This window comes from Trichogramma pretiosum, unplaced genomic scaffold (genome assembly GCF_000599845.2).
Source record: "Trichogramma pretiosum strain Unisexual culture from Peru unplaced genomic scaffold, Tpre_2.0 scaffold2, whole genome shotgun sequence".
Taxonomy (NCBI): domain Eukaryota; kingdom Metazoa; phylum Arthropoda; class Insecta; order Hymenoptera; family Trichogrammatidae; genus Trichogramma; species Trichogramma pretiosum.
In genome coordinates this window covers 5,440,276-5,468,134 of record NW_019641687.1, presented here as the reverse complement: position 1 = coordinate 5,468,134, position 27,859 = coordinate 5,440,276, and the positions used below count along the sequence as shown (strand labels likewise).

The 27,859-nt window shown below is 39.4% G+C and overlaps 3 protein-coding genes across 4 annotated transcripts; 1 reads left to right on the top strand and 2 right to left on the bottom strand.

Annotated features, from left to right (window-relative positions):
* Positions 1–98: 98 nt before the first annotated feature.
* On the bottom strand, positions 99–1,507 carry LOC106658527. The gene is made up of 2 exons (XM_014380529.2): positions 332–1,507; positions 99–265 (listed from the first exon to the last, which is right to left on the bottom strand). The coding sequence occupies exons 1-2, from the start codon at positions 427–429 to the stop codon at positions 115–117; spliced, it is 249 nt and encodes an 82-aa protein (XP_014236015.1). The 5' UTR covers positions 430–1,507; the 3' UTR covers positions 99–114.
* A 2,018-nt stretch (positions 1,508–3,525) lies between these two features.
* LOC106659157 (oxysterol-binding protein-related protein 2) lies at positions 3,526–16,429 on the top strand. Of its 2 annotated transcripts, XM_014381546.2 has the most exons (9): positions 3,526–3,807; positions 6,899–7,434; positions 9,936–10,134; positions 11,032–11,141; positions 11,271–11,429; positions 12,082–12,282; positions 12,385–12,688; positions 12,760–12,980; positions 13,063–16,429. In XM_014381546.2, the coding sequence occupies exons 2-9, from the start codon at positions 7,397–7,399 to the stop codon at positions 13,163–13,165; spliced, it is 1,335 nt and encodes a 444-aa protein (XP_014237032.1). In that variant the 5' UTR covers positions 3,526–3,807; positions 6,899–7,396; the 3' UTR covers positions 13,166–16,429. The 2 variants fall into 2 exon arrangements, with proteins under 2 accessions (XP_014237032.1, XP_014237033.1); XM_014381547.2 differs by lacking the exons at positions 3,526–3,807; positions 6,899–7,434 and adding an exon at positions 7,958–8,601.
* Positions 16,430–19,709: 3,280 nt separating this feature from the next.
* On the bottom strand, positions 19,710–23,134 carry LOC106659104 (zinc finger protein 260-like). The gene is made up of 2 exons (XM_014381438.2): positions 23,098–23,134; positions 19,710–20,353 (listed from the first exon to the last, which is right to left on the bottom strand). Exons 1-2 carry the CDS (start codon positions 23,126–23,128, stop codon positions 19,998–20,000), a joined length of 387 nt encoding a protein of 128 aa, XP_014236924.1. The 5' UTR covers positions 23,129–23,134; the 3' UTR covers positions 19,710–19,997.
* Positions 23,135–27,859: the final 4,725 nt, after the last annotated feature.

The following is a 27,859-nucleotide window of genomic DNA, read 5'->3' as shown; positions in this document are numbered from 1 at the left end:
GTGTATAATCTGTTACTTATTATAATGCAAATGTGTCTTTAATGAATTGAGAAAGTATTTTACAAAAATTAACATTTTTTAATAAATGAAAAAATTTGTCCTATGTAAATAATTTTACTGATTATCGTTGATTATAAACAACAATTCCAACCTAATGCCCTCGAACGCTTGTTTTTTCATGGCTACCATGTGATTGAGCTCGTGGGTGAATTGAGCCGCGTACATCTTTTTTTTGGCACGCAGACGTCGTCGACACACGTTGTCGCTGTTGGAAAGCAGTCAACCATTAATTGTCATAAATTTCGAATGACTTTTCATAGTCAATACTTACTACAGTAAGCTGCGGAGTCCACTGTAGCTCGGATTCAACGACGTGGCGGACAGTTCATTTTTCGGGCGAATCTTCTTCTTGCTCACTACCTCGCTCATGATTTTGATAAAGTCAAAAATAAAAAAGTCGAAAGTATCTCGAGCTTATACGCGGAGCTTCGACGTAGTTCACTCGGCAGATTTTCGTTCTCGAATGAGCTCGCAGTCGACGCTATAGCACAGAAACTACGAGAAAAGAAAAGAAAAAAAGAAGCTCGTCGCGTGCAGCGGAAAGGAATCATTTAGAGCTTATCCTGTTAGTTATATAGTGTGTACGTATAAGTGAGAAAAATGCAGCTGCACCACTGGCGCGCGCGTGACTGCGAGTATATATATAATACTTTTTTTTTTATCGATTTAGCTGCGAGGACTAAACGATTTTTTTTTTGCTGCGATACGAGGGTAAGTATATATGATTGCGCTTCGTCCAGGCCGGGTTAACGCGTGATAAATTGCTGTAGAGGGAAAATTTTCGAAATCCGCTCTCGAATCGACCAATGATCGGCCCCCCTCGATAAACTTTTTCTTGGACTGGTTCATTAATGCTTGCAAGTTTGCTGAAAATTAAATCGGGCGACTTGATTTAGAATATAATACACATAAGTTTTAGGAGCCAAACAGCTTCGGCTCTATACATCCGCCTGGATAGATGGCTCCCGCGCGGAGAAAACTTCTGACTTATCCAAGGACTGAAGTTTGTACGAAATAGGGGCGCAAGCTCGGCTCGCTTCGTCACGCACGGAATTATTTGAAATAAGGTCAGCTTTTATATGGTATATAGTATAGCGCGCGCTGCGAGTGAATATTTGTAAATTGAAGCAATTCAGATAAACGAGTCGCTTTTCTTCCTCCCCATTTTCTTGGCGTCGTCTGGGAAAAGCGACGCAAATCTGACACGAGCGAGCGCTTGAAAATTTCACTCGATCTTTGGAGTATGCCGACAGTTCAATCAGATGTAAGTGTTCGAATATTAGAATCGTGCGATTATGCACGAGTACGCTCATCGATGATTGTGCAAATAACGATGATTTTGAGTCTATAAGAAGTACGACAATTAAAATAAAATTCATCGATTTAATACTTTTCAGACGATTGAATTTAATAGTAGAAAAACGATGCATGAAATTCTCAACATCAATTATGGCCTAGTGACCAAAAGATAACCATTTAAAATTTTTTAAAGTACATAATCATTAATTGACTTATTTCAGATGATTTTTCTGTCCCAATTATGTTATAAATCTTGAGGAGCATTTTAATTGACTTTAAAATAACCATTTGATTGTTTCATAAAATTTAAATCACTTTCCACTTTAAATTCGCTAATACCACATTCAATCTCCACCACTAGATGGCGAGTGCCAAATTTTCTTCAATCTGCAAGTGGCAAAGTGCGTAAAATTGTATAAGTACCTTACAATCTAAATATATCCATATCATCCATATCATTTGGCACGAAAAACAAACAAGTTTTTTGGCCGCTATGCAAAGCTCTTGTTAATACGTTTCGATTTCTCGACGCCAATGTGTATAATCCAATGCTGACTCGTCGCTCACAGTCAAATATACGCACAAATAAAGGCAACGCGAATTGATACCGGCATTACTAAAGTTCACGACGCAGGACAATAATATTTGATATCACTGTTGTAATAATCACTGATGCACACAGACGCGTCCATCTCGCAGTTTAATAACGGAAAATGGGGGAAATGCCAGGCACGCTCGTTTCCAAAGGTATAATACAGATACGCGCGTACCTCATAAATTGCATAATGCCAAATCAAAGTTGGCGTTGATGTTAATCGATAAGGGAGAGAGAGAGAGAGAGAGAGAGAGAGAGAGAGAGAGAGAGATGAGAGTCGAAGGCTGCGTGAATGAGCTCGACGTATCCACGGACAATGTCTGTCCGTGTGTGTGTGTGCAGTATTATTGAAATAACGTTGCAGCCAGACGTAACGGGCGATGTGCAGTCGGTGCCGCCCACGCACTCGTCGATAACGGCCGCAGCGCGAGGCAGCTAAATAAATGATTCCTATCGTACGTACACGTATAGGTACATACATACATACAACGCGTCGCGGCTGCAACATCGATGTGCTCGTTTACCTTCGTTGTCGCGCGCGCGCCAGCCCGTATGCGATGATGCGAAAACTTATACATGCATCGACGCGTATCGCAAACCTCGATGCGTTGACACGTTCGCCCCGTCCTGTCGTCTTGCCCTCTCAACGCGGTTTTGCAGAGCCGCGAGAGTCGATTTTTTATGGTAGAAATGTTCAACGTCAATAATAGCCTATAGTAACCAAAAAATAACCATTAATTATTTTTTCAAAATAAGTTCGTGTTAATTGGATTGTTTCTGTAACGATTTATTTAAAAATTATAAACGTGCCAATTGAAATGATTTGTAAAATGACAATGTAATCGTTTCAACAAATTTAGACCAATTTTCAACTGCCTCGAATACGATAATATGACTTTAAGCCCCACCGCTAGATGGCGAGCACCTTTATCTAAGAATCTGCAAGTGGCAAAGGCAAAACAAGTGTATATAATATATTTCTGTGACAAACAATGTTGTATTAAATACCACCTTAAGAGGTTATGAAGTTCCTAAACTTTTGCAGAGATTGCGGATGAGTCCTAAAATCATAGGCATTTCTGCTTTTGCACGCACCGGTCAAGTCTGTTCAAACTTTGTTACGGACCTGCAATGCCAAATTGAACCGACAATGAAAACCGGGGCTTTCCTAATCATTTCGAGCCATTTGCGCCATGAGAAAGTATCTCATTGCGGCGCGAGAGCCAAAAAAAAAGATTCGATAGAAAATCAGCGCGTCGATATAGGATAAACAATTGATGCGAGTGAATAATCGAAGACGAGCACATGCTTGAATTTATTGACAGCCGACAGGTCTGGAGTTGTATATTTGCGCGGCTGCAATACATGTATATAGATTCTAGTCTACTGCGAGCGATACATACACCTACACAGACGCCGTGACTCGCGCGTAATATATAATACACATCATCGCTCCTTTTTCGACGTATACATCGATAGTCCAAATACGCTTATGTACGCTACATAGATTTTTGGCTCGGATCGCGCCACGAGAGAAGCTTACCGAGAGTATGTGTGTGTGTGTGTGGATATGTATACGTTTGTCTAAGAATCGTGTGCGGGCGGGGGCGTGTGCCGCATTATAATACATATAAAAGTCAGTCGTGCGCCGCTCAGCTGATCGAGCCGAGCTGCACATATCTCCGAGTCCGAGTTACGATTACGTTTATTAAATAGTCTTATATATAGTTATTTTTGTTTTCAACTGCCTTTTAAAATAATGAAATTCGACGTTATTAGTAACTGATGCTATTTTGAGAAATATTTCATAAATATATCCTCGTCGAACAATTACTCAACCTAATGCACTCGGGGTAAATATAACTTTATTCTTTTATACAATACTTTTTTTTTATAAGGATGTAAAATATCGTACACTTTTGTGATGGAGATTTTCGAGTCGACGCTTTTACATTTTTCATTTGGTTTTCTCTTATCGTTTGAAGTAATAAATACATCATCTCCATTACTTGATAGCTGTACAGAAATGTATTAAATTAAACTACTAAATTTAATCAACACTTTTTTTCCACAGCGAGGTCATGGTTGAGTGCATGCATTTTTTAAGCTCCTCATACTTTTTACTTTCGACTGTCAAATAAATGAAAAATAATCTTTTTTTTTTTAATTAAATTGTTTTTGCGTTGATGAAAATTTTCATTGTAAGTAAATCGAAATAATTAAACGCACATCAACCGAACTAATTTTTAAATTAAAAAATCAATTCATTATTTTGTCGGTTTTTGCTTTGAAAATTTAGTACTTATAGCGCATACAATTTCGAAAAAATGTCTAAATTTTCGTTCGCGTTCATCAATCGTTAACAGAAAATCATTAAAATAACTACAATGCGAGCAAAAATCTCGAAATCAAGGAATCCTCTACCAGAAACGTTTGTATAGCATTCCCTTTATTGAGCCATATAAAACGGCGAACGTTAAAATATTTCTCGTACTACGCGTGAAAATTTACATACGAACTTTAGCCGGTTGGTATACGGCTCGTACTGCCTCGCGTGAATTTTAATACGCCACCCACGTTCCGTCGTTCGAAACAGTGGCATAAACAAATCTAATAGCGTTAATGAACGCGCTTCATACATACTAACGAGCGTACGAGCACGAGCCACGAGTTTCGAATGTCGGAAAGGTACCGAACTTTACTCTACAACGATGCCTTCACGGGTCACCACTCGCGCGTCGATCGGAATCGCGGCAATAAATCCGAAGACGCGAGCAATCGCCTCGAGCACGCGAATCGATGGGCATTAACGGCGGCTCTATCGTCTTAAATGACACACGAGTCGTACGCGCGTAATTTGTTTATCGCGAGCTCGTTCGAGAATCAAAGCAAAATATTTGAAAAGCGATAAATGGCAATCCAAAGTGTAAAATCGATACGAATCAGAGTCTCTCTTTTAACTTCTGCTCGAATAATCGTCGGCGTAATTAAAGAGCGAATGCATTAATCGGAGCTTGGCGCGAGCGAGGCGATCGTTTCATCATTTTGCCTGGAAAAAGGATATCATATATACAAGCACACGCATATCTCTCTCGGTTATATGGGTGAGCGAAAACGAGGAGGGAGAGCAGAGAGAGGAGGGCGAGAGGAAATCCAAGCAAGGCTATCCTCCGCCTGGCCTTGTCGAAGGCTGATGTCAAGGTCGTTATAGCTCGCGAGCCTAGCGCACCGTCGCCGTCGCCGTCGTCGTCATCGCATATATAACACACACACCACAGGCTGAACTGCAGCTGACTCGTATCACTTTTTTGTCGTATAATATGAGCTCACTTGGAATTACATAGCACACACACATCATGTCAATCGACATTCCGCATAAACATTCTTCGGCTCTCACTCTCTCTCTCATGTGCTATTTCATTGTTTTGCTTTTTTCGCGGCGATTCTTTTAATTTTCCTAGGGAATCCGTCAAGGTTGAAAGTATCGAGTTTTCGTTGCCATGTGTCTCTCGCGGTTGGAAAAAGTCTATACGAAAACGCGAGCGCGTGAATTCAAATCACGCGCATAACATCTTTCCGACGATTCGATTCCACTTAGCATATTTGTAATGAAAAATACTTTTACGGAGTAAATAAAATATTACGCAGTTCTGCACTTTCATTATCCAGCGGAACGAAAATGCTGCAACGATCTTTTCTTTATTGAGATTTATGGCCGCGATAACATTTTTTAGCGCTAGAGAAAAATGAACTTTGGATCAACTGGTGTAAGCAATATTTTTTCACGTTACGTAATGTATTTCTTTATAAAATTTTTATCTTCGAATTTAAAAAAAGTAAATAGGCAAGTGTCAGTCATCGCCGTTTTCATTACAAAAAAAAAGCTAGAATTGACGCTCTATCGCTCGAGTTAGGAAAAATTAATCGAAATAGAAGTCAGTCAGAAAGTCGATCGTCGCGTTTCGCTGCGAACTCCGCTATCCACTTGCAGTTTTACTTTTTTTTTTTAATTTACTTGACGACAAATGCCGCTGTCATCGAAAACAAAAGACAACATTTCACGAACGAATGTTGGCTGGTTTCATCCCTGTTGCTGTGTATATCTCGCTCTCTCCAAGCGAGAGAAAAATTTCGATTTTTTTCAAATTCTTTGTGGGGACTCGAGCTTGATGACACGTAAACAAAGCTCTGTTTACGTGGCATATAATTGAATTCATCCAGCAAATATGAGCGACCTAAATTTTTTTTCGCAAAATTAATGAGCTCTCTCTCTCTCTCTCTCTCTCTCTCTTTCTCACTCGAGTGGTGAATTGTTTTTTTCTTCTATTTATAATATTTTCAGACGTCTCGACTTTGCGATCGAGTAAGTTCATTTTTTCTTCAAATTAACTGTACTATTTACCTTTTGTAAAGCGTAGTTCAAGCCCGAGCTATTATTAAGAAAGTTAATAACTAACGGTAAGACTCGAAGTGGGCTCGATTCGGGGGCGCTGCCGCGAACAACAGCAGCAGGCCTCGTATCGTGCCAATGAGCCAGTTGATCGCCGAGAGATAGCTCGCATTAAATAGCACTCGAACGCGGCCGAGCTTTGTATATACGTATAGAGCAAAAGTTGCCCGACAGCAACCAACTCCTCGTGGGCTCGCTCGCGGTGCAAATTTTCCTCGCCACTATCGACCCGAGTCAGCTGTTTGGCGTTTCCTTTTTTTTCTCTTCTCCCCCCGTTATAAATGGCAAATATTTTGCGTAGGGTCCGCGAGTAAGGTCAGCAACGAGCTTCAATGAAATTTGAAAGAACGTCGATTTGAAAGTTAAAGCTAAGATAGCTGCGAACGTAAAAGCTCGACTCGATTACATACGGATAAAATTCAATATCACTCGTAATATACAGACGATGCGGGCACATTATTTGGACAGTCTTAAGAAAATCGTCGCTGTTTTAGGCGCTCGGCCTGCGAAGAAGTCAAATAGAGAGTGGAAAAATGGAGCGCAGATAAGCACACACGCGAGCATGAGCAGAAGAAGCGAGCTCGGCGGCGCACGAGTTTAGGGGTGCAGCAGCAGCAGCAGCAGCAGCACGACGCACGGCAGCGGGGGGTGCCAAAGCACAGCAGCAACAGCAGTAATAGTAGTAGCAGAAGCAGCAGCAGCAGCAGCGCCAGTGAGCGATAGTAGCGTCGGGTAGTATAATAGATAGCTCGTGTTCGCGTCGGGGGTAGCTCGGCACTCGTGTATCTCGAGTCTCGGCTGACTGGCTGCGGCCGCTCGACACAACGCACACACAGCTCGTTGCATCGCAGTCGTCGTCGTCGTCGTCGTCGTTGTCGCGTACCTCCGATAGTACCCGAGAAGGGCCACGAGAGTCAACAGAAAAACATCATCGTCCTCAGTAGCAGCAGCAGCAGCAGCATCAACAACAACAGTAGTGGTTTCGAACAACGATGGCCAGCACTGATATGACCAGTGAAACTCGTCACAGGTTTGTTTATTATGCACGAATGCACGTAGACACACTCGCACAGACACCCGCACGTGTTGTTGTAACGCAGATTCGTACAGAGAGAAGAGAGAGAGACGCGTTACAATATAGACTCACTCGCTCGTAAATAGACTGTTCGTCCTACGCTCAGCTCGAGGCGTGCAGCTGACGATGCAGCCCGCTGCAAGCTCGCACGAGTACATTGCACGAGGTGGGCAACGCAAACTCACTATATAGTATATAATATATAGTATAACGATATATATTTATAGTATACGTAGAGGGAGAGAAAAGCTCTCGGGGGTATATATCGATGGCACGTATACGAAGGGGGAAGCGAGCTTTTACTCGCCTCGTGTTTGTGTTGCTTTCGTATACGCATACACATGCATGCATGCTCGAGAGAGAGAGAGTTGCTGCTGCGATAGCCCATAGCACTGCACACTGTGTATACACACATGTAGGCGTCGTCAGCTGGCTGCTGCAGCCGGAGGATATATGCGGGCGATCGTGCCTAGTCAAGGGCAGTCTCCCTCTCTTTCTCTCTCGGATCGCGACAGAATAAAGCTCTCTCGCACAACACTTTCGCGTATAGTGCATTCAGCAGCCGATTGGACGTCGCTATAGCCACCTACCGCTCTTACGTATACGTAGCTCGAATCTCTTTCTCTCTCTCTCTTCTGTGTACACAAGCATCGTCGACGTCTCTGTGAATGATAATTCAACGGCACCGCGATGTGAAGCTCGCGCTGCAGCAGTCGTCGCGTCCAGCGCGATCCGGACAAAGCTCTGCTTGGCAGCTTGCGGCCCGTGTAACAGTGCGCGTATCGTAAAATAATAATCGAGTCGTGCCTTTTTTCTTTCCGTCTCGTCGTCCAGTGATCTCCACTCTGTCTCTTGCTCCAACTCGTGTAACAATTTTATACATTATATATATTGGACGTTCGATCGGTCGCGATTCGTGCGTCGTACTACACACGCGTGCTGCTGCTGCCTTATGTGCCGCGCGTTGTTGTGCGAGCTGTCACAGCTGTTGAGCTTTCGCTCCTCGTTCTTTTGCATTCGACGTGCGTCTCTCGTCATTTAGTGCTTGTATCGATGTTTCCTCCTCGACGCTGTCGCGATCCAATCGCGTAACGACGAATTTCAACCGTCGGATATGTGAGGGTAAATATGAAAACTTATTTATTAACTTTTTCTCGCATCGTTCGACGACTTTTATTTTATTCCTCGTTTACTTTCATTGGATTGACAATTTCTGCTTCGTCTCTTTTTTTTTTGCTCGACGTTATAAACGAATTCCCATCGTCGTCGAGAGTAAATCTCGCTCGCGTCTGGAAGAGCGCCTAAACGTATATTCGAGAGAAAAAAAATTGAATTTATTGGAAAAGTTGGAAACTTTCCGATATATCGGTGCGGAGAGCTTGATAGATTCATAAAAATAAAACCTTGTGCAACGTGTAACGACAAAAAAAAAAGAGGGAACTAGACTGAATATTCTAAAGCGTAGAACGAGAAGCCGTACGCGGAAAAAGGGTTAGCGAGTCAATTCCAAGTTCAAACAACTGATTTGTAATTGTCACGACATTTTTATGAATTAATTTGTTCCTCGAACGACACACACTCACACGCACAGTTTGTATTCTCATTTTTTGTAATAATCAATTTAATGTTCACGTTTTGTGTAACAACGTGTCCCGACGCATATCGAATGGAACCTTTCGGTTTATTCTTGTCGCACAGAGCTTTTATATGATTTCTCGACAATGCATGGCAGAGCTTTTGATCGTTGCAAAACGTAACGAGTTTTTCTTTTTGTTTCGCGTGTATTATTTGAGCTTTAGAGGGTACATTACTCGCTTTAATGAGGTAATTAAACTCGATCGTACTTATTCAAAGAGTTACATTGAATTTTTTTAATTAAACGTTGTATAAAATTATATGTATAAAACTTTGTCGTGAATTAATAATTATAATATTTTTTCCGATAATAAGAACTCGCAACAACTTTTATATTCGGTATATAATGAGGCAAAAAAGGCCGATCGCTTGATTAATTCGTAGATCAATAACTCATCAAAGTTCAAGAGTAACGTTGCTACACTCCAAAATCCTTCGCCGAGCTTAGAGATGCAGAGAGAAAGAGAGAGAGAGGGAAGAGGAGTGTTTACTTGCATTTTCCGTGCTAATGATTAGATGCTTGCTTCGCGTGTGTACCTATCAAAGGCATATGTTGTAATTACGCCGCATACTTGCGGATGAGTGCGGCTCCGTTATAATAATATACTCGAAAGCTCGGCGGAGTCGCTTATCCGAGCAATTTGCCGATGGGGTAATTACGTCTATTCTAACGCGCGGAATCGCTCGCAAGTACAAATGTGGAAACTATTCCAATTACTCGAATCCCCAGACACGCTCGAGTCAAAGCAGCTATCACCGCGCGCATACAAGTAAAGTAACAAAAGAAAGGAGTATAACGTGGTAATTTGTGTGCTTTGCAGAACGAGTCTGCCGGTGCGTGGCCACTCGGAAGTCAATCTCTGCTCGGTCCTGTCGCTGGGCAAGGACCTCAGCAAAATCACGATGCCGGTGATCTTCAACGAGCCGCTGTCGTTTCTTCAGCGAGTCGCCGAGTACATGGAGTACGCCAAGCTGCTCAAGCTCGCGGCCGAGCAGACAAGTCCAGTAGCACGATTACAGGTACATGTAATAACGAAACGTTCTTCGCACGAGCTTTTTGCCTTTGTAGTAGTACGTTGTATCGACAAAATTAGTTTTATACTACGAACGCGTGGGCGTGGGATAAGCTGCATTTAAGCGGGGGCGTTTTTGAAAGCACGCGTCAGCTCGTGTATATACGATACGTATATATAAAGCTCCGACTGCAAAGAGAGCAACGTTCATGAAAAGTGCGGGTGAATTCTATTCATAAAAGTACCGACGCCGTGTGTACGCGCGTAGCTTCCATTATTATATAGATCGCTGAGAGCGATTTCTTTGTCTCAAGCTCTCACCCCCTCCCTTCTTTTCATCCGTCGCGTTGCCTCGCGGGCTTTGAGTCGAGCTTTTATGCCACGTACTATGTACGGCGCGGCTTTGTGCGCTGACACACGCGCGGTAATACTGATACGCGTCCGCGGTGAAACGTATCGTGTCGCGCGCGGACGGTCGACTTTCACGTATTTACGCGCAAAGATCGAAATTCAGCGGGCAAAGTATCCCGCGATGAAAATCGAGCATTTACAGCGTCTGCGATGATGCGAGAGATTCGACCTTGACGCTCGTCAAGCATATCGATGCGTAAAGGTATTCTGAAGTTTTTAGCAATTGTTTGTATGTGAAACTAATTTTATAAAGCCACATTTTTAATGCTCACCGAAAGATTTTCGATCGCGGGTAAAATGACTTTTCGGTCGCCCGATCGAAAAGCTCGAGCGAAATGAAGTCGAGAGCGGATTACGAGATTCGCGGGTCGGGCGCATTCGAACGCGCGTCTACTGTGCGAATCAGCAAGAACACACGGCTCTCTCGCTTTTATTTGAAAAACATCATGTCCGCCATTGTGTATACGTGTGTCTGTGTCTGCGTGTTTTCCAGTACGTGTCAGCGTTCGCCGTGAGCGCCTTGGCGTCTAATTGGGAGCGGCTGGGAAAGCCTTTCAATCCGCTGCTCGGCGAGACGTACGAGCTCCAGCGGGAAGATTTTCGGTAAGCGCCGTCGAGCTTTTTCACTCTACTATATAGATAGTAAACTCGAATTTTTTAAAAGCTCACGAAATTCAATTGATGGCACTTCCATTATGTAAGTTGTAATGTCTTTCTCTCTTGACTTTACAGCATAATATGCGAGCAAGTATCTCATCACCCGCCGATATCGGCGTTTCACGCCGACAGCGAGGATTTCATTTTTCACGGCAGCATACACCCGAAGCTCAAGTTCTGGGGAAAATCAATAGAAATACATCCCAAAGGCATGGTCACGGTTGAATTGCCAAAGTCAGTTTATACTTCATATTATACTAGCATGTTTTCGGGATTTTTCGGGTAGAAAAAAACAAGCGAGTTATTTACAATAAAAGATTTAAGTTTAATTCGGATTTAACGCATAATCAGATATCAATATTAAATTTACCCATAATGAACTTTACTTTCGGTACTTTTACTCAAAATCCTCGTTTAAGATTAATGCAACGGTACTGGTTTAATTTTTTATATAAACTGCACAAAAATGCATGAAAATGTTGTCAAAATATTTTTTAATAAAAAAAAATGAACAATATGGATTTAATTCTATACTCGAATAAAAAAATTTCATTTGGAAATGAATGTTTTAATACTGATTGAGTTTTTGCGTTGATTGTACAAAAAACGAAAATTCAATTATAACTAAAGCCAACCTTCACCGCTAGATGGCGAGTGCCTATATATCAAAAAATCTGCAAGTGACAATGTAGAAATGATTGTATAAGTCAAAGAAAACAAAATGTGTAAGTGATATAGAAGCAAAATTGGATAATGTGGTCTTGATAGAAAAAAGTTTCTTTTTTTTCACGCAATATTTGTAGTTCATCGAAAAAATGACTCGTTAATTCGCAACGTAGCTCATTTTAATGCACAAATTATCCAAAAATGTTAATTCTCTCCACAGATGGAAGGAATCGTACGTCTGGCAAAATGTCAATTGTATTTTACACAACGTGCTGGTCGGCCAGATCTGGATGGAGCAATTAGGCGTATTGGAAATCCGTCAGTACGGTGGCGCAAATCTCAAGGCGGAGTTGTCCTTCAAAAGCGCGGGCTGGAACAACAAAGATCTGCACAGAGTCGAAGGCTTCATTGTCGATCAGGAGTGAGTCATCGATCCGTTTTCACAATTATCCGATATTTTATCTCGTAACGGATTCGATTGTGGATTTGAAAATAATCTCGTTCGCCTTATTGCCCCACGCAGACGCAAACGACTGGCCTACCTCTACGGCAAATGGACCGAGCGCTTGAAGGCGTGCGAAATGGCGGCTTACGAGGAGACGATTGAGAGGATAAAGAGGGAAAACAAAAGTCCACAGAACAGTCCGGGCCACAAGAAGGTCCTGGCCAGGCTGCACAGTCTCAAGGTCGGGGCGTTCAAGGGCTCGCATCAGGACTCGGTCGACGAGGCGAGAGACGATCTCGAGGCGGAGGGTCTCACGATCGACGACATACCCGGTGCTACCCTCTTGTGGGAGGTCACTCCTCGGCCCTCCAATTGCTCGGACGTACGTCGTCATACTTTTTTTTCGAATTTTTAATGCACAAAAGTAATCGTGACATTTTTTCCCTTCTCTAGTATTATCAATTTACGACGTTCGCCATGTCACTGAACGAGATGGAACAGAACATGCGAGAGAGCATGTGCCCGACGGACTCCCGATTGAGGCCCGACGTGCGCAAGCTCGAAAACGGAGATCACGACGGGGCCGCGGCCGAGAAAACGAGACTCGAGGAAAAGCAGCGCGATTGCCGCAAGAGTAAAAAACACAAGAAAAACTCCACCGAGTACGTCCCGAGGTGAGTGTATATTTCAAACAAAACGGTATCGAACGTTACGACGTTTTTTTTCTTCAATCGAAATCGTTATACTTTCTCGCAGATGGTTTCAACGGTGCATACACCCCCACACGGGCTTGGAGGACTGGGCATATCAAGGCGGATACTGGGATCGCAACTACAGCGAGATCGAGGAGTTATTTTAAAACTTTCGTCTCGCGAGTACTTGTAGTATACCGCGAATCGGTTCTTTTCTCTGTTAGTCAAGTCAATGGACTCGATCGTACGGCGACGAGGCTGTCTCTGTCCCTTTGATACTTCGTCAAGTACCGAGGCTCTAAATAGATGCGTTTATTTTCGTTTCGAATGCGAATATTATTAGTTTACAAATCGAGTGATATCGTATAGTGAAGTAAGGATTCACCGTGTGAATGTAGAAAATTGTGCGTACCAAGAGTGTTCTCGCGGGTAGTATACTTTAGTGAAATCAAACCTGTGTTTGTATGAATATACTTTTCCAATGCTTGAATTGTTCGGGTATGAAAATATAAAAATTTCTTAGAGACATCGTGTGTGTAGCGGAAAAAGTCTTTGGAACAATATTTTTCTTTTGTTTAACTGTAATTTTGCAACTGCAGCCATTTGCATTGTACAGTTGAAAGTCAATACTGATTGTTTACTCGTCATTGAAGATATCGGAAAATCATAGAATAATGAAATTCTTCCGCGCCTAGGTCTCTTTCGTCTATGCGATTAATGATTTCAATAGGAAAAAAAAACTTGATAGAAAATGCGAGGAATGAAAGTTTTACTCGATCGTATAAATAATTTTGACTATTGAATATACTATGTATATACTAGGATATAAAAATGAATGTTAATAAGAAATTAGTTCGAAGTTCAATTCAATTTCATTGTTGTTAAATGACAAACGATCTCAGAAACTTTTTACATTCGGCGACATAACGACAACACTTCAATTTGTAAAATACATTGGTAAATAATAGAGTCTTCCAATTTCTGATCAATTACAAAATTATTACTTTTCGTGGATAATCATTTATGATCGATGAAAAAATTATGTTCATCAAAGAAATTCATAATTATAACTATACACACGGTCAACTTTCGATCAACATGATTTTAAGATTTATGCATGATTTAGCATTCATTTTTAATTTCTGCTTGAATATTCAAAGTAGCCTCGATTGAAAATTATCAATTACTAATGCGAAAGAAGTACATTTTTATAATTTACGTGAGCGCATCAAAGATATCGATAAACTTAGTGCGATAAGTTATAAAACTGGAATGCCTTGCAATTATGATGCAACGAGAAAACAAAATTTAGCGTATTTTAAAATTTGTTAATCGAATCGCGTTCATTCGTTCCTGCGAAATAACTTCCAAAGCATCATACCAAAGAAAGTCACTTTTACAAAAAAAAAATGGGGAAAAAAATGAAACAAAAAAATATATACTGTACACGTACGCAACAGATTTAACAGAGTATTACGATTTTAATACATAATATATTCATAAGTACACTTTAAGACGCTGTTGCATTATACAATATACATACAACTATGTCTTGTAATATAAGTAACTATATATATTTATCTCGAACGAGCACCTCAAAGGCGGGAGTAACCTAGCGAAGTCTTCAGAAATATATTTATGTGAGTTAAGCAAACGGGCCCTTCGACAAGACTTATATGGCATAAATAGCTTAGTCATTTAAACTGCATTATTTGGTAATGTCCTTTTAAAAAGTCTGATTCGTAGAAATTTTATTAGACGATTTCGTTTCAATGTAATCAAGTACACACGCGCCATTTGATAACATGAAATTCTACAAATTTTACGCGAACTTTGAGCTCGTTTCAAGGAGACAATTTGCCAGTCTATACACTTTTACCACGCGTATGCGAAAATTAATATCAGCGGTCCGCGATCTTTTTATAACGCGTATTATACATATACTTTTTTCTGGGCGCGCATTGATTTCAACTCGACTCGACTCTATATACATGCCGTCATTTTCTGAAGCGACAAATATTTTCGAATGCGTAATATTTCTGTCGATTAAACCGAAGAACAATCAAAAATGTCAATGATTTGTTTGTATACAAGAATTTTCTATTGCTATTAAGACATATACCAGTTTGGCTGCAATTGGAATTATTGGAATTATTGGAGGAAAAATACATAGTCGAGCAAGTTATTTGTTTGATAAAAAAAAAACGGAAAAAAAGAAATCATAAACAATAGCAGCGAGAGATCTGCGTTCTATACTTTCCACGCGCAGCGCTGGACTCACAATGCTATATTTACACACATACACGTATGGAAATTTGTGCGCGTTCGCTTGTACAAAATCCTGTAAAATACATACCGGACGAGGCAGCTACATAAAAAATTTGTAAGTCAAGCTGAAAGCGGGTAACGATCGTCGGTTCGGTATACCGGCAATTCTGTCGACGAGATATTTATAAGTATAATGCTTGCAACAACGGGAGCGATATCTTACAAAAGTTGCCGAGCGCTCGAGTTATTTAGACGCATTCTGAAAAAAAGTAGCCTTAATCTGGATTTGTACGTATACGTATGGCAAGCGCGGAAAGAGCGTGAGTTTAGAATGGATTTTTAGACTCGCGTCCAGCAATTATGCTCGCGAAGCTGTTGGCAGTGACGAAACGAGAGAGTTTGTTAATGTATAGAGATAATAGCAAAATTATTAATAATTACGAAGAAAAAAAAAACAAAGAAAAAAAAAAATAGTTTCGCTGTGCGAACCACCTTAGGGTTAGACATCCTATGTAGACCGTAGATGATTGTATAATTAATTCTTGTAATAATGTGATGTTTATTAATGATCATCAACGATACGATGCAGTATTACTTTGATATTTATAGATATAGCAGTATACATAATTATAAAAAGGCCATGCTAGTCCTGGTAAATAAATTTTGCTGTAAGCAGTGAAAATTCGTCAAAAAGAAATTCACGATACTCCGATCAGTGTGTACTTTTTTTAATCGCCAACATCTGTAATCCTTTTTACACGACATACATGTAGCGTTAAATAAAAAGAAATGAGTTTGCTTACGTATATATTTAGGCCACCGTTGGTTTAATTCAAAAAGCGACGTTGATCGTCGCTAAGCATCTCTTTAGGCAGTCGAAAAATTACTAACGACATGTGTTCAACTGTGTCCAAGGTTCATTATCATTACGCAGTCGTCCGATATGTCACGCAAACGCATAATATGCTATTATCTCAGAGTGAGAACTAGTCAGAGAATTTCCGTTTATCAATTACGTTCTGATCGCAAATGATCAGTCATTGGCAATCCACGACATTATCTTTAATTTTGCTCTTTAGCAGCGAATTTCTTGCTAGAAATTACAACACGTGTAACTGAAATATAAAGGCAGAATAAAACAAAATCGTTGATAGACTATGCAACTTGTGTTTTACAATTAATTTCAACATATGTTTTTTAGTTTCTCTATAGCTCAAAAGAATTCGCCATTAGATGTCTGCGGTGGTATCCCGTAATAAGAGGTCTGCTAATATTTGTATAAAATCTTTGTTTCCATTGACGGATTATAGTCTTTTCGCAAACTTTTATTTGGCCCTCGCGCAATTCGAATATAAGTAATTAATGAGAAAATCATAAAAGTAATTATGAAACCTTTTACTATAGTTTTTAAAAAATGTAAAAAATGCTTTTAGTTATTATTAAATTATTAAACTAATTCCGAGTTTGTTTTTTTCGGTAAAAACTTATTGTTATTACCAATCACGTCTCTCCTAGCACAAATAATCGGTTCGTCAGGTAATTCGTCAAAAGCTTTCACTGCATGAGGTTTATCAAAAATTCAGTAGCCAACCAAGAGTTTGACCCTTTCGCGACTCCAAATAAGATGTGAAAAAAACAGTCGGACGATCTAATCGTTGCGTAAATAGCTGCAGGAACCAAGTCCCTTGTAAAAACATGAGCGAAGATTATATAAGTAATTAATAGTACGCGAAATTTAAAGACAGTGAAAAAAGGTGTGATGATAGTTGATATCAGGTAAGACTTAATCATTTTGGCAAAAGTTTTATTAAAATTGTAAAGAAACATATCTATTGTATGTAAAAATATTGTATGTAAAAATATCTATACATATTTACAATTGTCAATTATCATTTATTCGAACATTTGCCACATACCTAACCTTTGCGACTTTTATGAACTCTTGGTGCCTGATTTTTTTTGGGTTTTATCATATTGCTTTTATCACAAAATTTTTTCTCGTACTTGTCACATTTGTAATCTTTGCAACCTTCATGGACTGCTCAAATCTCTGCTGCCTTTGTGTGCTATTTTTTGATGTCTTATCAAACTGCTCTGATGCCCAAATTTTTTCTCGCATTCGTCACAGGGGTAATCTTTGCGACCTTCATGTACTGCCCTTTGGTGTTTGAGCAAATGTACTTTTTGTGTAAATTTCATTTCACACTTGTCGCATGAGAAATCTTTGCGGCCCTTGTGGACTGCACTTTGGTGTTTTTTTAAATTACTTGAATCCCCAAATTTCCTCTCGCATACTTCGCATGCATAATCTTTCCGACCTTCATGGACTGTTTTTTGGTGCCGGAACAAATCGTTTTTTTGTCCAAATTTTTTCTCGCAATTTTTGCATGCAAAATCTTTCCGACCCTCATGGACTGTTTTTTGATGGAAAAGCAAATTTACTTTTTGTCCGAATTTCTTTTCGCACTTGTCGCATGCGTAATCTTTGCGACTCTCGTGTACTGTGCTCTGATGGTCGATCAAATGATGTTTACGTCCAAATTTCTTCTTGCACCTGTCACATGCGAAATCTTTACGTCCCTCGTGGACTGCTCTTTGGTGATTTCTCAAATTGCTTGAATCCCCAAATTTCCTCTCGCATACTTCGCATGTATAGTCTTTGCAACCTTCATGAACCGTTTTTTGGTGCTGAATCAAAAACCATTTTACTCCAAATTTTTTTCCACACTTGTCACATGCAAAATCCTTGCAACCTTCATGTATAGTCCTTTGGTGAACGAGCAGAGTTGACTTGTGCCCAAATTTCTTTTTACACATGTCGCATGCAAAATCTTTCCGACCCTCATGGACTGTCCTTTGGTGCAAGAACAAATGCACTTTTTGTCCAAATTTCTTCTCACATTGGTCGCAAGCGTAATCTTTGCTACATTCGTGTACTGTCTTTTGGTGTCTTATTAAATTCCTTTGATTCCCAAAATTTTTTTCGCACTTATCACATGTAAAATCCTTGCGACCATCGTGAACTGTATTTTGGTGTCTTATCAATTCGCTTTGTTTCCCAAATTTTTTTTCGCATTTGTAACATGCGTGATCTTTTTGACCTTCGTGAACTGTCTTCAAATGAAAGCGCAAATATGATTTTTTCCTAAATTTTCCTTCGCACTTATCACATGTGAAATAATTGCAACACTCATGGACTGTCTTTATGTGCAAGAGTAAACTATTTTTCGCATCAAATCTCTTCGCGCACACTTCACATAAATAATTTTTGAAAACTTCGTGGAATATTTTGTTGTGCTTCAGTAAAGTTGATTTATTTTCAAATTCTTTCTCACACTTTTTGCACGTGAATTTTACTCGATCTTTATGAACTAACTTTTGATGCGCAAGCAAACTCGATTTTTTCACAAACTTTTTCTCGCATTTGTCACATGGAAAATCGTTGCACCCTTTATGTTCTGATACTTGATGTCTACTCAAATGACTTCGGAATGCAAATTTCTTCTCGCACTTGTTACATGAAAAATTTGGTCGTTCATTGTGAATTGTGTCTCGGTGCGTTATCATAATTGATTCTAGTGAAAATACCTCCTGGCAAATATCACGAACGTATTTTTTGTTGTTGTCCGAATTAACAACGTCATGTTTACGTAAATTGTCTTTCAAGACTACTTCCTCGGTTTTCTTCTCACTTTTATCCATTTCAGTTCTTTAATTAAATGATGGATTCTTCTTGTTAAGAAATTGAATAAGTAAAATTTATCTTTTGGTATTATGACTTGTTTCAACGGGGAAGACAACATTCAAACTAATTTACTTTCACTATGAACATGATTAGTGTTAGGGAACCTATTCCAAAATCGTGTATAATCATATTGTTTACAATTAAGGTAACGATTTATAAATTTATATGATGAAGTATATTGTTCTTAAAAACTTTGGGATATTTAAAATTCTAGCTTAACGTTGACTCTTTTGAATAATTTTCGTGTCCTTCTAAAACTAAGTACTTATCAAAAAAACTTTTAACGATGTAATGTCGAGTGAATCGATTTTTTTAGGCATGTATACGAATTAAAATAAGTAAATAAATTGGCCTTCTCCACGGCATGACACGAGGGCAGCGTCTCCCAGGAGTCTTATCTCTATGGGTATCCCTGCGAAAAGCGAAAATTGTATAGTTACATAATATTTTATTGGTGCCTTCAACCCCAAGTTGCGAATCTGCTTCTCCTTTCCATATCAAGCAATTGTTTGTTCGTGACGCGTTAAACATGTCTTGATACAGCATATGGTAGGAACTTGTGACACTGATTCATAAGGCCGATGACATAAGCTCGACTCGGATCAACAGAATTGGATAAAGATTGACCATGACAATGAATAAAGATCTGATAATGGTGAATATCACACGATTCAAGTAAATCATAATTTTATTGGCACAATTTTTATTGAAATTTTAGGAAAACATCTACATAAGTATTTACACCTACTTACAACAGTCAAGAAAAAAATCATCGCTTTTCATTAGTTCACTGATGAGATATACGCTATTTTTTGAGGAACTAAGCCAAGCAATTATTCATGAAGGGTATCAAGACTGGATTATCATCCGGTGTAAAATTGGATGTAATTGCGCATATTTTCCATTATGAGAAAAAAAGGTGGTTTTGTGAATTTTATAAACTGCTTTTCACTGTCAACTCAAATTCGATGAATGTACACAAAATCTTAATGGTCTTTGGGAACTGTCGCTTGGTGCTTCAAAAAATCTGATTTACTTCCAAATTTCCTCTCACTCTCGTCGCATGAGTAATCTTTGAGGTCTTTGTGTACTGTCTTTTGGTGTCGTAGCAAATTGCTTTGTATCCCAAATTGTTTTTCGCATTTATTGCATTCGTAATCTTTGCAACCTTCATGGACTGTTTTTTGGTGTCTAAGCAAGTTCTGTTTTTTACCAAATTTCTTCCCGCACTTGTCGCAAGCATAATCTTTTCGATCTTTGTGTACCGTCTCTAAGTGGGTGAGCAAACTAGGTTTTTGAGTAAACTTCTTCTCGCACTTATTACATGCGAAATCTTTGCGACCTTCGTGTACTGTCTTCAAGTGCAAGAACAAATAAGTTTTAAGTCCAAATTTCTTGTCACACTTGTCACATGCAAAATCTTTGCGACCATCATGTACTGTCCTTTGGTGGACAAGCCAATGGTGTTTAAGTCCAAATTTCTTCTCGCAGTTATCGCATGCGTAATCTTTGCGATCGTCGTGGACTGTTCTTTGGTGCTTTAACAAATCTGATTTTTGTCCAAATTTCGTCTCGCATTTGTTGCATGCATAATCTTTGCGATTTTCGTGAACTATTTTTTGATGTTTTTTTAAATTGCTTAAATGCCCAAATTTCTTATCGCACTTGTCGCATTCATAATCTTTTTGACCTTCGTGGACTGTTTTTTGATGCATGAATAAATTAAATTTTTTGGCAAATGTCTGCTCGCATTTGTCGCATACGAAATCTTTGCGACCTTCATGTACTGTTTTTTGGTGTCCAAGCAAATTCGCTTTATGTCCATATTTCTTCCCGCACATGTTACATGCATAATCTTTCCGACCTTTGTGTACCGTCTCTAAGTGGATGAGCAAATTAGTTTTTTGAGTAAACTTCTTCTCGCACTTATCACATGCGAAATCTTTGCGACCTTCGTGAACTGTCTTTATGTGTATGAACACACTCTTTTTTTCTGTAAATTTTTTTTGGCACTTGTCGCAAGCGAAATCTTTCCTAACCTCGTGGACTGTTTTATGGTGCTTTAACAAATCCAATTTTCGTCCAAATTTTTTTTCGCTGCATGCATAATCTTTTTGACCTTCGTGTACTGTCTTCTGGTGGAAGAGAAAATGCGATTTTGTTGTAAATATCTCCTTGCACTTGTCACATGTGAAATTTTTGCAACTCTCATGGACTGTCTTTATATGCAAAAGTAAACTATTTTTCGCATCAAATCTCTTCGCGCACACTTCACATAAATAATTTTTGAAAACTTCGTGGAATATTTTGTTATGCTTAAGTAAAGTTAATTTATTTTCAAATTTTTTCTCGCACTTGTTGCACGTAAAGTTTTCACAATCTTTATGAACTAATTTTTGGTGCGTAAGCAAACTCGATTTTTTCACAAATTTTTTCTCACACTTGTCACATGCAAAATCTTTGCGGGCTTTGTGTTCTGATATTTGGTGCCTACTCAAATGACTTCGGAACTCAAATTTTTTCTGGCACTGGTTACATGCAAAATTTTGTCGCTCATTGTGAATTGTATCTCGGTGTGTTATGCCTCTGAGTTGTGTAAATGCCTCCTTACCAATATCACAAATATGTTGTTTATCGTTTGAAAAAGCAATGTCGGGCTCACTCAAATTGTCTTTTGAGACTACTTCCTCGGATTTCTTCTCACTTTTATCCATTTCAGTTCTTTAATTAAATGATGGTTTTTTTTAGTTAAGAAATTGAATGAGTAAAATTTATCGTTTGGTAATATAGCTTGGTTCGTCGAGAATGACAATATTCAAACTAATTAATTTTTACTGTATACATGATCAGTGTGTCGAGGGTCGATGTAAAAATCGTTTATGACTGTATTGTTTACAATTAAGTTACCGATTCATTTGTTTATATAATATATATTATATTGTTCTTTTAAGAGTTGAACTAATTTGTCGATGATTCCTTTGAGGAATTTTCATGGCCTTCTAAAACTAAGTACTTCTCAAAATAATTCTGACAGACAATTTAATGTCGAGTGAATAGATTCTTTTAGGCATGATGTATAAGGATTTAAATTAATTAATAAATTTGCCGTCCCTACGCCATGTTAGATTGGTGAGGGCAGTATCTCCCTGGAGTCTTATCTCCATGGATATCCCTGCGAAAAGCGAAAATTGTATAGTTACACAATATTTTATTGGTGCCTTCAGAGCTAAGTTGCGAATTTGCTTCTCCTTTCCAAATCAATCAATTGTTTGTTGGTGTCGCGTTGAACATTTCTCGACATAGCATATGGTAGGAACTTGTGACACTGATGAGGCCATAGACCTAAGGTATTCAACAGAATTGAATAAAGATTGACCACGACAATGAATAAAGATCTGATGGTGGTGGATATCACGAGTCTCAAGTAAATCATAATTATATTGGCACAATTTTTATTGAAATTTTAGGAAAATATCTACATAAGTATTTACACCTCCTTATGATTGTCAAAAAAAAATCGTTTTCATTAGTTCACTGATGAGATATACGCTATTTTTTAAGGAACTATTCCGAGCAATTATTCATGAAGAGTATTAAGACTGGATTATCATCCGATGTAACATTGGATGTAATTGCGCATATTTTCCATTGCGAGAAAAAAAGGTAGTTTTGTGAATTTTATAGACTGCTTTTCACTGTCAACTCAAATTCGATGTAGGTACACAAAATCTTAATGATCTTTGTGAACTGTCATTTGGTGCTTCAAAAAATCTGATTTACTTCCAAATTTCCTCTCACTCTCGTCGCATGAGTAATCTTTGAGGTCTTTGTGTACTGTCTTTTGGTGTCTTAGCAAATTGCTTTGTATCCCAAATTGCTTTCCGCATTCATCGCATTCATAATCTTTATGATCTTCATGGACTGTTTTTTGGTGTCTAAGCAAATTCGGTTTGGTACCAAATTTCTTCCCACACTTGTCGCAAGCATAATCTTTCCGACCTTTGTGTACCGTCTCTAAGTGGGTGAGCAAACTAGGTTTTTGAGTAAACTTCTTCTCGCACTTATTACATGCGAAATCTTTGCGACCTTCGTGAACTGTCTTTTGGTGCTGAATCATAATCCATTTTAGTCCAAATTTCTGCTCGCACTTGTCGCACGAGTAATCTTTGCGACCCTCATGAACTGTTTTTTGGTGCTTCAACAAATGTGATTTTTGTCCAAATTTCGTCTCACATTTGTCGCATGCGAAATCTTTACGACCCTCGTGAACTAACTGTTGGTGGTTAAACCAATCTGATTTAAAACCAAATTTCTTCTCGCATTTGTTGCATGCAAAATCTTTGCGATCGTTGTGTATTCTTTTTTGGTGCTTGATTAAATTTGATTTACTTCCAAATCTCTTCTCGCACCTATTACATGCGTAATCTTTGCGACCCTCGTGGACTGTCTTTTGATGTTTTATTAAATTGCTTAAAACCCCAAATTTTTTCTGACATTTGTCGCATGCATGATCTTTGCGGCCTTCGTGTACTGTAATTTTGTGTATAAACAAGTTATTTTTTAGTCCAAATTTTTTTTCGCACTTGTCGCACGCATGATCTTTCTGACCCTCATGGACAGTCCTTTGGTGGGAGAGCAAACTCACTTTTTGTGTATATTTCTTTTCACACTTGTCGCATGCGAAATCTTTTTGATCTCCGTGGACTGTCTTCAGGTGAATGAGCAAATGAGATTTTTTTTCAAATTTTCTCTCCCAATTGTCAAATGAGTAATCTTTGTTTACTTTGCAGGCAAAATCTTTTCGACCTGCGTGAACAGTCTTCAGGTGAAAAAGAAGATCGGATTTATTCCTAAATTTCTCCTTGCACTTGTCACATGTGAAATTTTGGCAACACTCATGGACTGTCTTTATGTGCAAGAGTAAACTATTTTTCGTATCAAATCTCTTCGCGCACACTTCACATAGGTAATTTTTGAAAACTTCGTGGAATATTTTTTTGTGCTTGAGTAAAGTTGATTTATTTTCAAATTTTTTCTCACACTTATTGCACTTAAATTTTTCTCGATCTTTGTGTACCAATTTTTGATGCGCAAGCAAACTCGATTTTTTCACAAATTTTTTCTCGCACTTGTCACATGGAAAATCGTTGCACCCTATGTGTTCTGATACTTGATGTCTACTCAAATGACTTCGGAACTCAAATTTCTTCTCGCACTTGTTACATGAAAAATTTGGTCGTTCATCGTGAATTGTGTCCTGGTGTGTTATCATATTTGATTCAAGTGTAAATACCTCTTGGCAAATATCACGAACGTATTTTTTGTCGTCTGAAACAACAATGCCGTGTTCACTTAAATTATTTTCCGAGGCAACTTCATCGGATTTCTTCTCACTTTTATTCATTTTGGATTAAACGATGGATTCTTCTATTTAAGAAATTCAATTAGTAAAATGTATTTTCTGGTACTATTATGACGTGTTTCATCGGGAAAGACAACATTCAAACTAATTTATGTTCACGATAAACATGATTAGTGTGTCGAGGAACCGTGCCAAAATTGTTTATGATCATATTGTTTACAAGTAATTTACTGATTTATTCATTTGTGATTGTTCTTACAACATTTGAAATCTTTAAAATTCTAACTTGAGGATGATTCCTTTGATAATATTTCATTGGTGCCTTCAACGCCAAGTTGCGAATTTGCTTCCCTTTTTCAAATCAATCAATTGTTTGTTGGTGTCGTGTTGAACATTTCTCGATATAGTATATAGCAGAAACTTGCCACATTGATTCACGAGGCCGATGACATAATGCTTGGCTCGAATCAACAGAAAAATTTTGCGATCGAGCGGACAATTCGATTCCCTGGACATATTATTCTAAGTAATATGACAAAAAAAAAACAAACGACAGTCAACTTGGTTAGCGACTGAAAAGATTATGAGAGATTCAAGTAAGAATCAGGATCGCGTTCGCCGCGCAACAATTCGATCACCGACAGTTCATAATATATGATTTAAAATCTATCCTCAAAACCCCAAAAATACAAAATTCGTAAAAATCATTTGCCGCTGGGACTATAAAAAAGAACCAAATTACGAGTAAAGCTCCATCGAGACGGGTCTTTATCCTCTGCGGGTCGCGTTTCATTTATACGAGCCGTGAGATAGCCGCGCAGCGTCGAACTTGCGCATCGCGCGGTGTTTCTCACTTGCTGCTGTTATGTTATATACACTTATACTACAGCGCCGTCAGTCGCCGAATAGTCGATCGGCGGAGCCACGCCGCAGCGGCGCAGATAATATACACCGTCAGAAAGAGACAGACGATTGATACTCCGGTGTGCGCACTGCCGTGGATTGTATATAGCTGTGCTGTGCTAGTGTGTGTGTGTTATACTGTGTATACCGCGTGTAAGTGTGTGTGTGTTCGTCGAGTGTGCGCGTGCACTACACACTGCCGTAATATTATACATCTGTCTCCTCAGTCGCTGCTCCCGTCGTCGTGGTGTGTCTGCACCAGTGAGATAATACGCATACGCATTTCGTGCACGAAAAATCCGACGAGGTTTCTCGTTTGACTGTTTGACGCGTGTGTGCGATCGAGCTTTGAAGTTTCGAGACTCTCGAGAGATTCTCTCCAATTGCGCGGCGCACGGAGGATACAAAAACACAGGCAGTAATGATGAGCAACGTACCAACAGGTGAGTCACTCGCTTTTGCTCGATTATTAAGTTAAAATACCGTGTACGTCAAAACTTCGTCAGGCAGCATCGCGTAGCACACGTCATAAGGTCCTATTCGAATCAAAACATAGTCTTGATGGACCCTCGACTGGGACACATGCTGTACACAGAGAGGACTGCAGCCGAGTGTGTCTCGTCGTCGTCGTCGTCGCTCGCGAAAACGGCAGCAGATGCGTGTACATAACCTACGCGAGAGGCGGTTGATCGGGTTGTCAACTTTTCGCGCTGAGAGAGGTTAGACTGCGCCTGCCAGTCGTGCCTTTGTTTTTATTTACCTGCGCCGAGGCATTTTGCGATGCCGAATTCATTTTGCGACGTTGCAATTGTATCTTAATTCAATTTTGCGAATAACCATTCGTTATCAAGCGTTATTCTGCGCTCGCTCGTGCGTACAAATTTCAATCGAACGTAGCTCAACTATGAGCAAATTTTCGCAAACTTATGAATATTTATGCGACTGCAGCCTTGAATCTATTTAGCGTCCAGTAACGAGCATAATAATCGTTGAGCGTCGTTGAAATTTTAACGCCAAGTTTGGCTACACGATGTTATTGACTGCAGACGATTGATAGTGTCGAGTGCAATACGATATCTTGGATATGTTTTGTAAAAGCTTATAACCCATGGTATTTCATTCATTCGCACCGAGCCACGCACCCGTCAACACAAGGGACTCTTTGAAGTTTCGTTCGGATGATAGGTTTACGATTGGGTATATTTTTAAAAGTACAAAGTGCTTATCTCCGTCATTTCCGTTTGGCGAATTTCCGTGTACAAAAAGGGGGAAAAAGTAATAATCTGGATGAAAGAAACTAGCAGCCACGTTTTGCTTATGAATATAATTTTTTTTATGCTTCAAAACGGCCTTGACAACCCATTCTATTACAATACATTTCAGCTGGAAGCTAACGAAGCTAATTAAAATAGTGAAAGTGTTTGTTATGTCTACTTATTAGACCAATCTTATTTCATTCGGAGCTCATCATCGTGGTGTATGAATGAAAATTGAGTTTAAATCGACTCCTTCTATTTGCTCATGCTCGAATGTAATTTCTATTCCACCCGAGTAAATAAGAAGCAATTATTAGTTTGTTGACTTTTGCATCGCTCGAAGCCTCAAAAGTCAAAATTACAGAATAATTTCTCTCGTCAAAGTGTTTGTATCTATATATCGATTTTGCAAATACTTATTGATCGAAACTAAAATTGTACGCGTTTACCCTTATCGGCAAAAAAAAGTCAGATAAAAGCTCGGCTCGAGTGACATAATGGGCATAGGAAATTATTAGGAAATCGCGCCTAGTGTATACGTACACTAATCGATACAAGTATCGAGTTATTAGCACGTGAGTCGGTGCCCATTTACCAAATGTCTCCGTGTAAATACGCGCCATCGTGGATCGAAAATTTATCATCGATAAACGATGGTCATGGTTCATTATCTACGTATTTTAATTACAATTTTACAATGTACAGTAGCGTATGTAAATGTAACGACATCGACGATCGACGCAGAGCCGAGTCTTTTTTTTTTCGCCTACGTATAGTCGCGCACAGGCTTACTGCTTCTTTTCTCTTCGTTTCTCTCTTCTGTACTTATAGCTGTACTACCCGTATAGCACGTATATGCACACGCACACACACTGAGACACCGCGACGTGCTCAATCCCGCGCGCGGCACATCGGACGCGACTACGTTAATTTAATATATATAATATCGAGGGAGAGGGCACGTGACGCCTGTGCAGCGAGACTAGCACAGCCCAGAGCTTGTGCATTATTATACAGCGACGAACCCTTTGAACGCGTCGCGCTGCAGTCGTCGTGCTAACGTCGACCCAATGACTCTCGGTCGAAATCTTTTCTCGCATTCAATCGGCATCGATCGACGCCAAGCATAATGGCCAAGCAGAGGGCCATGTCGAGCCCTTACGCGTACAACTATCCGAATCCACTGGGAGGTTTGTTGTCGATTATAAACGTAAACAACGAGCTTGCAGCTGCTAATAGCGCCAGTATATACTTTGTACGTTGCAGTAGAAGCTAGAGTAAACGATTCCATGTATCGTTCCGATGAGCTTCTGATAAAGCTTGCGGA